Genomic DNA, 14430 nt, shown 5'->3' on the forward strand with positions numbered 1-14430 from the left:
CATTACATTTTTTTTTTTAATAACATTTTGATGTATTTCATTTACAAACGTACTTGTAAACATATATTAGAAAATTCTAGTTTTTGTTTTATGTAATAACATATAAATGATTAGCTCTTCACAATAAATAGATACCTATTCAGAAACCTATCAGCTAGCCCCTTACTATAGACTATAGACATCTTTAACTTATTCTCGTCGCCCCCCTCATGCGTCCTGATACGCCAGCAGCATTCCTCAATAAAAAGTTGCTTCTCCTCTAGATACCAGACACTAGTGGACCACACCAACTTTCTAATGGGGGGGTTATACATTTCTATTTCACTTTACTCCTTCTTAATCACGTTGTTGAAACCACATCTCCGACCTTCCTCTCCATAGATACATTTTATAGTACAGACTCCAGCTCACACAGTAAGAGTAAAAGCACAAATGTAATACTATATCTGTGTGTTTACTGGATACACCCATCTGTAAGTCAGTGGTCTATCCCCCTGCCCTCTTCCCCCCTCTTCCCAAGCGGCTTTTGCTGGAGGACTTTGGATGGGTGAAGATTCTGAATGAGAATAACTAGGAGTCAGTCCTGCTGCTGCTGCCTGCCGGGGCTATATACAAGGAGGAGATCCCCATCACATACATACTGTAGCTGAGCGCAGATTACGGGCACCCTGACCTGTACCTGTATCCGAGAAACTGCCACATCAGATCGGAGCAGTTGGAGATGCCATGCCGGCTGTTGGTGGTGTTGGTGCTGTGCGCTGGGGTGCAGTGCCAGCTTAGAGGTGAGAGCCTTGCTGTAATAGAAGTTAGCTGCCAGTTACCATGTACTGTACATGTGCTGCATTATTTGCTGCTACAGTAGGACAGTGACGTTTAACCCTTTGCCATCAGAGCTTTAATGAAATGAATAATTAGGACTGGGAGCTTGGGTTATAGCTAGGTAATATCTCACTTACAGTAAGGGGTGCTGTGGTTTGTGGGTGAAATGCATGCAGTGAATGTAAAGCCTGTACAGAGGGGAAGCACTCAGGATCCCGGCTGATCCCGTACAGAGGCTCCTGATTAGTGCTGAGCAGAGTGAGAAAGTTTCTCTGGGTCATCATCTGCACGGGGCTCCTCACTGCAGCTCATTGCTATTCCAGCTCCCCGGGTATTGCAGAGCATCTTATCTTCACATCCTGTCGCGTTCTGTGTGTGGGGGAGAGGGGCTTTGTCCAGATGTTACTCCCAGTATTGCTACACTGTGGCTTGTTGTATAGGAAGGAAGCATTCCACTTGCATATGTTATAGTCCATGGGTATGTGTAATGCAGTGTGAGTGCTAATGAATTCATACAGGCAGTAAGTAATGTGACTGCTTAAACGTTTACAGGTGGATAGATATATGCACCATTATGAAATAGTGCTGCAATGCACAGATTATTACTATGTGGTACTATGCAAAGGTTACACACAAGTCCAACCTCATCTGAGCCATTGTCAAATCCCTGTACAGTTTATAGACAAACTTTAGGGGAAGGCACATTTTATCACACTAACAGAAGGATAAGCTCTGTAATGTTTCTATTAAATATAGTTACCGGAATCATTTAATTTTTGCTTTTCCTGTGCAACTCAAGCTGAGCAGATGCCATACAATCCAGTTTCTGACTCTTCGTCCCGAGTATCTGATAGTGTCCATGCTGCACCCGTGTCCAACAGTCAGGCGAAAACCATTGGCATCACATTCTGATAGGAGAAGTGCTGCTCAACATTCTTCCGACCCAAAACTAAATTGTTGTGTACAGAATTCCGACTGTTGAGTTCCAGTTCCTGACAATTAGTGTTAATACATCACCTTTGTGGGCATTTGTATCAGAAATAATGTGCCTTTTTTCACATTGTATAGTTCCTAGCATCGTCTGTCAGATGCCAGGAACTTTAAGCCAGGCTTACATGATTCAATTTTCTGCCCGATCCACTGATTATTGGAGGATCAGGATGATAATTGCATAGTATGGCTGTGATACCCCTTTCAGACTGACAGAGCCGGGTCACACCTGGGAATGTGTTCCTGGACGCATCCCGGGACACAACCCGAGAATGTCCCCTTTCACACTGCACTTAGACCTGGGATCGACCCGGGACAGCCCCGTTTACACTGATTCCGGGAAATCCCTGCAAATGCATATGAATGCCACATACCCTCCAACTGTACCTTTTTAATAGGTACAGTACCTTTTTTTATGGTCTGTACTGATTTTTGGCTCTCCAACTTCCATTGAAAGTATATGAAAAGAGGCGTGGCCATGCCTCCTTTACCCGTGGCCATGCCCCCTTTTCTAATTAGTACCGATTTTTATGTGTAAAATGTTGGAGGGTATGATGTCATTAGAAATGGACATTTTTCTGGCCTACATAGATGAGGTCACAATAGGCAAGCAAAGGGAGGGGTGGGACCTGCTTTTTCAGAGTCTTCATTTTATTAACAACTTTCTGTTTACAGATAATTCCTCTGGATTCAAGCAGCTTTGCAATGTTTTTATAAATAATAGCATCCTTCACTGTGCCTGTTATCTGTCTCTTTATTTCCTCCTCCCCCCTTATGCTGAGCAGCTCTCTGATCTCCTGATCAGTCCACGTAGACATATTGCCTGTCTTCTCTGCTTCCAGGGCTTCTCCTCCGCTTTCCCGGGCTCTGGATGATGACATCATCTTTTCTGAGCCCAAGAAAGCTCAATTGAGAGGCCTTTTAACAGTCCCGTGTACTGAATACTGGGTAGGGCCCATTCACACTACACTGCATCCCGGGTCGATTCCGGATTCAACCCTGGTCGAGACTTGGGATGGAATGCCATGACGCTCGACCAGGGATATTTTTTCAGTACCCTTTCACACTGTGCAAATTCCCTGGTTGATGCGCGTTCATGTGCAATAATCCGGGAAATATTTGTCAGTCTGAAAGGGGTATGACTGATAATCGGAGGGTCGGGAATGAAAAATCTTCCAACATGCCTAACTGATCTGATCATTGATCGGCCGCATCTGGCATTGTATATACTGCTGCTGCCAAATGCCAGTCATTTTCCCTGTTCATTCACAGCGGGGGAATGGGGAAATTTCTCCTCCCTAATGTAAGAAAGCATATATCGCTGCCATATACTATGACAATAGGTAACTATCACAATGTTTGGCCACGGTATCTGATAGGGTGTCAGCTTGCCAGACTGACATTTTATCTGTCAACGTATGCCCAGCCTTATGCTGATCTGCACAGAATGTGCAGTGCTACAACCTAGCAGTGAGCCCAGGTGTGTGTACAGGCGAAAAAAGGCCTTTAATAGGAGCATGGGGCAAAAGTATAAACATCCCATATAGTGTGACTTTCAATTGGCTGCAAAGTTCTATTCATCATTATGCACGTTATCCAGGCAGGAATGAGTGCTTGTCTTTGCTTGCAGCCCAGAGGGGTGAGCATACAATTAGTGAAGTTTGAATCCCATAACCAGGGCCGGCAACAGAAATCTTGGGGCCCGGTACAAGACGGCTCACATCCCTTCCGGGCACTAAGTGTCTTATCCTTGGGGCACCTGTAATCCTTGGGGCCCGGTACAGGTGTCCCCTTTGACACCCACCCCTGTCGCCGACCCTGCCCATAACTATATGTTATGTGAAGCCGCACATCGCAAAATTTCCCAACTCGAGGTTTAGAACCACCCCTCCTTAACAGTTAACTTGTTTATGTTTTTTTCCTTAACACTTGGTTCTGATCTGTTTATAGCTTCAATCAATCATGGGAGAGTACATCTGGACTGTCTTTTATACATGTGGCACTTTTCTGTGACTGAAGATCTGTTTTAAATTGTGCAAATTGCAGCAAGCAATGTTCTTCTCTGCAGAAATGCATCTGGAAGGTGTGAAATCCTGTTATATATGTAGTTGGAGACCTGATCTTTGCAAGCACAGAGCTGACAACAAATTGTTAGTGACATTCAAATGTCCATGTGTTCCTGAACATCCTATATATGCACTTTATGGGGTACATTTACTAAGAAGGGAGTTTTTTTTTTTAGAACTGGTGATGTTGCCCATAGCAATCAATCAGATTCTACCTATTATCTTTTAGAAGCAGCTAGATAAATGTTAAGTAGAATCTGATTGTTTGCTATGAGCAACATCACCAGTTCTAAAAAAAAAAAAAAAAACCTCCGATCTTAGTAAATTTCCCCTATATCCCTTTACCACATTCCATAATCATAGTCCACAGTGAGAAATGGCCTCATTATGCCCAACTCTTCTGGTATGCAGATGCAATCCTCTGCAGTGCTGTCCTCTTTCTACATCTATGCCTTGAAATGGGAATTTAGGTGCGCTTGCGCAAATCGTGTTGTGGGACACATCCAATGATGATATTGAGCTGTGACTTAGATGGTTTTTACCATCAATATAATTTCTAAACTGTCATATAGTTCTCTGTACTGAGGCCATTGTTCAAAATGTTTGGGTGTCTGCACCTTATTCTATGCACATTTTGCAACTGCAGATGTGTACAGTATGTGCAACTTGGTGTGTAAGTGTCTCCAAGGTTTAAGATGAATTCCCCCCGCTGTGGAGTGTCTTTAGGATTAATTGATATACATGATAATCTAAAACAAACTGCCTATGCTGATTTTATTAGGCGAGATTCAAATCACTATAGTATAATAGACTTATTATCTTCACAGTGTACAGATCAGTGGAATAAATTTAGTCAACTAACCCTAACCCTATAGATTGTAAGCTTGCGAGCAGGGCCTTCCTACCTCTATGTCTGTCTGTTTTTACCCAGTTTTGTTCTATTACTGTTGTTCTAATTGAACGGAATATACTGCGCTATATAAGAAACTGTTAATAAGTAAATAAACACCATCCCCTGTGCAAATATGAACAAAAGTTTAGCTCTAATGCATTAAAGTATGAAATGTAATGAAAACCAGCTGTGGATTAGCTGTTCTTTGTTCTCAATAGGAGATGACGCTTAAAAGAGTGGCCCCAGGCTCTATTTTATGTTGGTGGTGTGTGCCTTTCGTTAATGTGTCTGTGAACCCACTGGCCTTAGAAGCTCATCCTTCCTGGTAGATTGCCGCACGATAATGGCCCAGTAGCACTCATAGCAGTTTATTAGGTTGGCTGTCAAGTAAAACACTGAAGTGTTCAACACCTTGTATTATTTTTTTACAAGTTTTTATGGGACTAAATCATTTTTCTCCTGTCTTCTACATAACTCGGAAACAGACTCCGGATGGAGCATTCTACCTATTTAAATAACTGGTACTTCATTCAGTAGTTAGTCTGCTTGAGTTCTTATACAGACTTTGCAAACAATACCTTTCACACTTCATTATGTGAGGCTACATTTATACATTTATACTGTCTTGGACACTTTAATTACACAGTAACCTTTCTCCTGGCATGTTTTATATGTACTGCTTAAATATGCAGTTTACAATTTTATTTTAAAAGTCGCCAGGAAAAAACTATTGGCCATTTTGCTAATATAGAGATTTTAATTCAAGTTCTATGTTCTTTGAAATAGTCATTTAACTGTAAGTCGTTGCCACACACAGGACACAATAAAAGAGCTATTTTGCCAACTTACAGTATATTCTATCCCCAGTATACACCAACATTGTATGATGAATACTAGAATGTAAAAAGCAGTATATCAGTCTTTGTAGCATAGATAATAATAATTTTTCACAAGATGGCGCAAACAAAGCAAAAAAAATAAATAAATCTAATAATCTTACATCAAAGGTTCAATAGTCCTAAAAGTTTTTAGATGAAAATTTTTAGATGAAAAATTGGGACTATTGAACCTTTGATGTAAGATTATTACATTATTATTATTATTTCTCTATCGTCCTAGTGGATGCTGGGGTTCCTGAAAGGACCATGGGGAATAGCGGCTCCGCAGGAGACAGGGCACAAAAAGTAAAGCTTTTCCAGATCAGGTGGTGTGCACTGGCTCCTCCCCCTATGACCCTCCTCCAGACTCCAGTTAGATTTTTGTGCCCGGCCGAGAAGGGTGCAATCTAGGTGGCTCTCCTAAAGAGCTGCTTAGAGAAAGTTTAGCTTAGGTTTTTTATTTTACAGTGAGTCCTGCTGGCAACAGGATCACTGCAACGAGGGACTGAGGGGAGAAGAAGTGAACTCACCTGCGTGCAGGATGGATTGGCTTCTTGGCTACTGGACATTAGCTCCAGAGGGACGATCACAGGTACAGCCTGGATGGTCACCGGAGCCGCGCCGCCGGCCCCCTTGCAGATGCTGAAGTTAGAAGAGGTCCAGAATCGGCGGCTGAAGACTCTGACAGTCTTCTAAAGGTAGCGCACAGCACTGCAGCTGTGCGCCATTTTCCTCTCAGCACACTTCACACGCTGTCACTGAGGGTGCAGGGCGCTGGGGGGGGGCGCCCTGGGAGGCAAATGTAAACCTATATACTGGCTAAAAATACCTCACATATAGCCCCCAGAGGCTATATGGAGATATTTAACCCCTGCCAAACTTCACTAAAGAGCGGGAGACGAGCCCGCCGTAAAAGGGGCGGGGCCTATCTCCTCAGCACACAGCGCCATTTTTTCTCTCACAGAAAGGCTGGAGAGAAGGCTCCCAGGCTCTCCCCTGCACTGCACTACAGAAACAGGGTTTAAACAGAGAGGGGGGGCACAAATTGCCGATATAAATATATATATAAAGATGCTATTAGGGAGAAACACTTATATAAGGTTGTCCCTATGTAATTATAGCGTTTTTTGGTGTGTGCTGGCAAACTCTCCCTCTGTCTCTCCAAAGGGCTAGTGGGGTCCTGTCCTCTGTCAGAGCATTCCAGGTGTGTGTGCTGTGTGTCGGTACGTGTGTGTCGACATGTATGAGGACGATGCTGGAGAAGGCGGAGAAATTGCCTGTAATGGTGATGTCACTCTCTAGGGAGTCGACACCGGAATGGATGGCTTATTTAGGGAATTACGTGAGAATGTCAACACGCTGCAAGGTCGGTTGACGACATGAGACGACCGACAAACAATTAGTAACGGTCCAGGCGTCTCAGAAACACCGTCAGGGTTTTTTTATAAAAAACGCCCATTTACCTCAGTCGGTCGACACAGACACAGACACGGACACTGAATCCAGTGTCGACGGTGAATAAACAAACGTATTCCTCATCAGGGCCACACGTTAAGGGCAATGAAGGAGCTGTTACATATTTCTGATACTACAAGTACCACAGAAAAGGGTATTATGTGGAAGTGAAAAAACTACCTGTAGTTTTTCCTGAATCAGATAAAATAAAATGAAGTGTGTGATGATGCGTGGGTTTACCCCGATAGCAAATATTGGCGTTATACCTTTTCCCGCCAGAAGTTAGGGCGCGTTGGGAAGCACCCATTAGGGTGGATAAGGCGCTCACACACTTATCAAGTGGCGTTACCGTCTCCAAATACGGCCGCCCTCAAGGAGCCAGCTGATAGGCAGCTGGAAAAATATCCTAAAAAGTATATACACACAGACGGTGGTTATACTGCGACCAGCGATCGCCATCAGCCTGGAGATGCAGTGCTGGGTTGGCTTGGTCGAATTCCCTGACTAAAAATATTTTATTGATATAGAGCATTTAATAGGATGCATTCTATATATATGTATGCGAGATGCACAGAGGGATATTTGCACTCTGGCATAAAGATAAGTGCGTTGTCCATATCTCCCAGAAGATGTCATGGACACGACAGTGGTCAGGTGATACAGATCCCATACGGCACATGGAAGTATTGCCGTATAAAGGGAAGGAGTTATTTGGGGTCGGTCCGTCGGACCTGGGGGCCACGGCCACAGCTGGGAAATCCAACCTTTTTACCCCAAGTTACATCTCAGCAGAAAAAGACACTGTCTTTTCAGCCTCAATCCTTCCGTTCCCATGTGGGCAAGCGGGCAAAAGGCCAGTCATATCTGCCCAGACATAGAGGAAAGGGAAGTAGACTGCAGCAGGCAGCCCCTTCCCAGGAAAAGAAGCCCTCCACCAGTGGGGGGGTAGTCTCAAGAGTCTCAGCGCGCAGTGGGATCACTCGCAAGTTGACCCCTAGATCATACAAGTTTTATCCCAGGGGTACAGATTGGAGAGTCGAGACATTTTTTCCTCGCAGGTTCCTGAAGCCTGCTTTACCAACGGCTCCCTCCGACAAGGAGGCAGTATTGGGAAAAAATTCACAAGCTGTATTTCCAGCAGGTGATAATCAAAGTACCCCTCCTACAACAAGGAAAAGGGTATTAGTCCTCCACACTATATTGTGGTACTGAAGCCAGACGGCTTGGTGAGACATAGTCTAAATCTGAAATCTTTGAACACTTACATAAAAAGGTTCAAATCAAGATGGAGTCACTCAGAGCAGTGATAGAGAACCGGAAAAAAGGGGACTATATGGTGTCCCTGGACATCAAGGATTACCTCCATGTCCAAATTTGCCCTTCTCAACAAGGGTACCTCTGGTTCGTGATACAGAACTGTCAATATCAGTTTCAGACGCTGCCGTTGAATTATCCACGGCACCCCGGGCCTTTACCAAGGTAATGGCCGAAAAGATGATTCTTAAAAGAAGAAAGGCATCTAAATTATCCCTTACTTGGACGATATCCTGAAAGGGACAAGTTTCCAGAGAACAGTTGGAGGTCGGAAATGATCTATCTAAAGTAGTTCTACGACAGCACGAGTGGATTCTAAATATTCCAAAAATCACAGCTGTTTTCCGATGATACGTCTGCTGTTCCTAGGAATGATTCTGGGCATAGTCCAGAAAGAGGTATTTCTCCTGGAGGGGAAAGCCAGGGAGTTATCCGACCTAGTCAGAAACCTCCTAAATCCAGGCCAAGTATCAGTGCATCAATGCACAGGAGTCCTGGGAAAAATGGTGGCTTCTTACGAAGCGATTCCATTCGGCAGATCTCACGCAAAAATTTTTCAGGGGGATTTGCTGGACGAATGGTCCGGATCGCATTTTCAGATGCATCAGCGGATAACCCTGTCTCCAAGGACAAGGGTGTCTCTTCTGTGGGGGCTGCAGAGTGCTCATCTTCTAGAGGGCAGCACATTCAGCATTCAGGACTGTGTTCTGGTGACCACGGATGCCAGCCTGAGAGGCTGGGGAACAGTCACACAAGGAAGAAATTTCCAAGGAAGTGTGGTTAAGTCTGGAGATTTCTCTCCACATGAATATACTGGAGCTAAGGGCAATTTACGATGCTCTGAGCCTAGGAAGACCTCTGCTTCAAAGTCAACCGGTGCTGATCCAGTAGGACATCATCATGGCAGTCGCCCACGTAAACAGACGGGGCGGCACAAGAAGCAGGAGGGCAATGACAGCAAGGATTCTTCGCTGGGCGAAAGATCATGTGATAACACTGTCAGCAGTGTTCATTCCGGGAGTGGACAACTAGGAAGATTTCCTCAGCATAAATGAATTCCACCCGGAAAAGTGGGAACTTCATCTGGAAGTTTCCACATGTTTGTAAACCGTTGGGAAAGACCAAAGGTGGTTATGATGGCGTCCCACATGAAGCGCCAGGTCTAGAGACCCTCAGGCAATAGCTGGGACGCTCTGGTAACACCGTGGGTGTACCAGTCGGTGTATGTGTTCCCTCCTCGGCCTTTCATACCCAGTGTATGGAGAATGATAGGAAGGAGAGGAGTAAGAACTATACTCGGGGTTCCGGTTTGGGCCAAGAAGAACTTGGTACCCGGAACTTCAAGAGATACTAGAAAGGATCTTGATTCAGCAAGAATCATGTCTGTTCCATGACTTACCGCAGCTGCGTTGACGCCAGGGCGGGTGAACGCCGGATCCTAAGGGAAAAAGGCATTCCGGAAGAGGTCATCCCTACCCTGGTCAGAGCCAGGAAGGAGGTGACCGCACAACATTATCACCGCTTAGGTGAAAATATGTTCCATGGTGTGAGGCCAGGAAGGCTCCACGGAAGAATTTCAACTAGGTTAATTCCTACATTTCCTGCAAGCAGGAGTGTATATGGGTCTCAAATTGGGGTCCATTAAGGTTCAAATTTCGACCGGTCGATTTTCTTCCAGAAAGAAATTGGCTTCAGTTCCTGAAGTCCAGAAGTTGTTAAGGGAGTACTGCATATACAACCCCTTTTTGATGTCTCCAGTGGCACTGGGCGATCTCAACGTAGTTTGGGATTCCTAAAATCACATTGTTTTAAACAACTCAAATCTGTGGATTTGATATATCTCACATGGAAAGTGACCATGCTGTTGGTCCTGGCCTCGGCCAGGCGAGTGTCAGAATTGGCGGCTTTATCTCACAAAGCCATATCTGATTGTCCATTCGGACAGAGCAAAGCTGTGGACTCGTCCCCAGTTTCTCCCTAAGGTGGTGTCAGCGTTTCACCTGAACCAGCTTATTGTGGTGCCTGCGGCTACTAGGGACTTGGAGGACTCCAAGTTGCTGGATGTTGTCAGGACCCTGAAAATATAGTTTCCAGGTCGGCTGGAGTCAGGAAATCTGACTTGCTGTTTATCCTGTATGCACCCAACAAGCTGGGTGCTCCTGCTTCTAAGCAGACTATTGCTCGTTGGATTTGTAGTACAATTCAGCTTGCACATTCTGTGGCAGGCTTGCCACAGCAAAAAATATGTAAATGCCCATTCCACAAGGAAGGTGGGCTCATCTTGGGCGGCTGCCCGAGGGGTCTCGGCATTACAACTCTGCCGAGCAGCTACGTGGTCGGGGGAGAACACGTTTGTAAAATTTTACAAATTTGATACCCTGGCAAAAGAGGACCTGGAGTTCTCTCATTCGGTGCTGCAGAGTCATCCGCACTCTCCCGCCCGTTTGGGAGCTTTGGTATAATCCCCATGGTCCTTTCAGGAACCCCAGCATCCACTAGGACGATAGAGAAAATAAGAATTTACTTACCGATAATTCTATTTCTCGGAGTCCGTAGTGGATGCTGGGCGCCCATCCCAAGTGCGGATTATTCTGCAATACTTGTACATAGTTATTGTTACAAAAATCGGGTTATTGTTGTAGGAAGCCGTCTTTCAGAGGCTCCCTTTGTTATCATACTGTTAACTGGGTTTAGATCACAAGTTGTACGGTGTGATTGGTGTGGCTGGTATGAGTCTTACCCGGGATTCAAAATCCTCCCTTATTGTGTACGCTCGTCCGGGCACAGTACCTAACTGGAGTCTGGAGGAGGGTCATAGGGGGAGGAGCCAGTGCACACCACCTGATCTGGAAAAGCTTTACTTTTTGTGCCCTGTCTCCTGCGGAGCCGCTATTCCCCATGGTCCTTTCAGGAACCCCAGCATCCACTACGGACTCCGAGAAATAGAATTATCGGTAAGTAAATTCTTATTTTTTTTTAGCTTTGTTTGCGCCATCTTGTGAAAAATGATTATTATCTATTTTCTCCTGAGACCGGTGAAGGGTCTCTATTTCATAAGGGCTGTATCTTTGTTTTGTACTATTGGAATTCTAATATTGTTGTAGTCTTTGCAGCATGAAATTGTTATTACTATTATATCAAGAATAATAAAATTATCTTGCTTAAATAGTAAAATAATATTTAATATGAGCCTATATTTATAAAGTGCAAACATTTCTAGAAGTGCTGTACAAATCTGTATTTAGGCATATCAGTCCCTGTCCTGGAGAACTTGCAATCTAATTCCCTACATAAGGCACCCAAACACACATCAGTGCCTATGTGATCTACTGTAGTATATGCTTGTAAGTCAGTGTATCTGAAGGAAACCATCTGAAGGAAACACACACAAACAGACATACTGTATCTTTTTTGTATTATTCTAATAATTTTTATAGTCAAAACTCTGGAGTATACCGGTCTATGACAGATGAGGCTCTGCCTTCCCTGTCTAACTTGTCCACACATCTCTGATGAAAACTCACCAGATTTCAAGTAGTATAAACTGCTGCAGCTTTAAATAATGCCCACATGAACCCTGGGTTCATATATGTGTGTGTAAATCTGGCTCCGATACTAGCCAGTGTCTTCCCAGCCATTTACCTCACCACACATCACTGATCCAATCCTCAACACTGATTGCAGTAATGACTGTGGCCCCAGAAGAAAAGGGAAGCAGCAGATGTGAAGAGTGTCTTCGGGAGATAGCCTTGATGCAACCACGCCTGACAATTGGTTAATGGGTCCAGTGAGTGGTTAGGAATTGAGAATGAGTAGTATGATGGCAATTGTTTTTTGGCCACTCTTGTTTTTAATAAGTAGGCAGGTAAATTTACCTTGGTAGAAAAAAATGAGCATGTGCTCTTTTTTCCCATGCAATCCAGGATACCAGCTGTATGCCAAAGTAATCAAAAACACAGTTGTTAGTGCTTACTCAAACAATTGCAAATCTGTATATTTGCAGCAATTGAGAGTATGTGTTAATTAGTTGATATTTTCATCAAAACATTTCAGTCTCACTGGCCTATGCCATGGAGAACTTGCATGAAAAAGTTCCCGGGGCTTCACAAGAGGGAATAAGTACTGCTATTATTAGCCTTACAAAGCCTATTATTACTCGCACTGTGGTTTATAATGTGAGTGTTTGGGGAGATAGTCTGGGGCCATTGGCACACAAAAAGGGCCTAGTTCTTCATCGCATAAACAAAGTTGCTCAAGCATTTCACTGACAAGTGGTAAAGTGAACGCAGGTTGATCATGCTACTGTTTTTACCAATTAACCTAGCTAGATGTTCTTGCTGTTTATTGCAAACTAGTTTTAGTGTGATGCTTGCAGTTAAGTAATGATACAGAGTCAAAGTAACTAGGGATGGGCTAGTGGCGCAGCCTCCCAGGGTCTAGAAGGCAGCACTGTATTTTAGGATGCTCAAGGCACTCAGCTTCTCCCTGATCCCAGTGGAAAGCTATCTCAGGGCCAATTAGAGCATCCTTAAGATGCTCCAGACGCTGCACTTGTTCCTGGTCCCAGTAGTCCTGCCCCCTCGTGACATCATGCCTCACATGTACAGCACAGAGGGCATCTTCCCTGCGTCTGCCCTGTAATGATATATTGTCTATTTGGGGCAAGGGGATCGCTGTTATGTAATGATGTTTCAGTGGCTGAAAAGGCATGTGGATTGGCAGTCCATATCATGAGCACTGCCCAGAAGCCAGAGTTGTTTTAATCAGTGGTCGGCGGCTTATTAACTCAATTCTTGTGCATTCCTTCCCATGATATGAGTGTGTGAAGTTACTTTAGACATTGTGAGTGCGGAAATCCCTAGAATTTTTTTATTTTATTGTTATCTCTTCTATTCTTACAACCCCTAATTAACATGCTTCTGGTTACACGCTAAATGTACCTTTGAACTAATACAGATTTTGTTTGTGGCCTTCAGAGTTAGACAGGCCTTTGTCTGTATAATCTATTCCTGACTAGATGATGTTTCAAAGCCAAACATCATTCCAGCTGTCTGGAGATCGCTATCATGACATGAGGGCCTAGTGGTGTCTTTCCACTCCACTACATAATAAATTAGTGAAATCTGGGGGCACAAGTTAACGTCTGAGTAATTAACTGATAATATCCGATTAATCTTTCAAACATGAATGTACATGGGCAAGAGCGACTCCTAACATCCAATTGGTTTGGGGTGTTTATTAATGAAATATACTATTAAGGAAATTTAATGATCAGCGATTTGTCAAATCACCAATTTAAACCCAGCTTTGAAAATCATCAATTTTAACAAATCACTATTCATTCAGTTTCCTCTTCTAGCTGTTCCCAGGGTGTGTTCCCGACTGTAGTTGTGAAAGTGACAACTGTGTTTGCCCATCAGTACAATGCCTAGTCACCATTGTCTTTTATATGAATTGCTGGATAGTTAGTGAAAGTAGACTGATAGAACCCCTGCATTTGTTGACTGCATGTTGCTGTTTGCTTTCACACTTGGCAAGCAGCTTTGTTCCTGTCCCTCCTCATTGTTTACCGTAACTAAACAGTTGCTCTTCTTTAGGCATTCCTGCAGCCAGACTGTGACACTATTAGCGACAGATCAATTGTTTACACGTTAATGAGGGAGAACAGCTCTGTAATGTGGTGTTTTCTGTGTATTCCAATGTAGGACTGGCCTTTGCCTATAAATATTATGGGGCTCATACAGAGTTGAGCTCCAATTGGTTTGGCGCATGTACTGTATATTACGTACATACAGTATATTGCGTATTTACACACTACGCATGTTGTGCGTACACAACTAAGGGTGATGCTATCTATTACACATTTCAGTCTCATCTACAGTGATGTCTGTGTAAGCCTAACTGGGTGGTAGTGGGGTGATTACCTGTAAGGTAAGTTAATGAGGTCATGTTGCTGAAATTCCGCGGTTTATGCAAAGACATAATTATGCATGTTTTCAGACGTATCTTTTGCACC

General features: G+C 43.9%; 1 protein-coding gene across 1 annotated transcript in view; it reads left to right on the forward strand.

Moving 5' to 3' along the window:
- Positions 1 to 516: 516 nt before the first annotated feature.
- The window catches only part of LAMA1 (laminin subunit alpha 1), a 376319-nt gene continuing 362405 nt past the window's right edge, over positions 517 to 14430 (forward strand). Inside the window, exon 1 of the mRNA XM_063923508.1 lies at positions 517 to 782. Coding sequence (XP_063779578.1) covers positions 722 to 782 — 61 coding nt within the window. The 5' untranslated portion in view covers positions 517 to 721. The remainder of the gene's footprint in view (positions 783 to 14430) is intronic.

Source organism: Pseudophryne corroboree, chromosome 5, assembly GCF_028390025.1.
Source record: "Pseudophryne corroboree isolate aPseCor3 chromosome 5, aPseCor3.hap2, whole genome shotgun sequence".
Taxonomy (NCBI): domain Eukaryota; kingdom Metazoa; phylum Chordata; class Amphibia; order Anura; family Myobatrachidae; genus Pseudophryne; species Pseudophryne corroboree.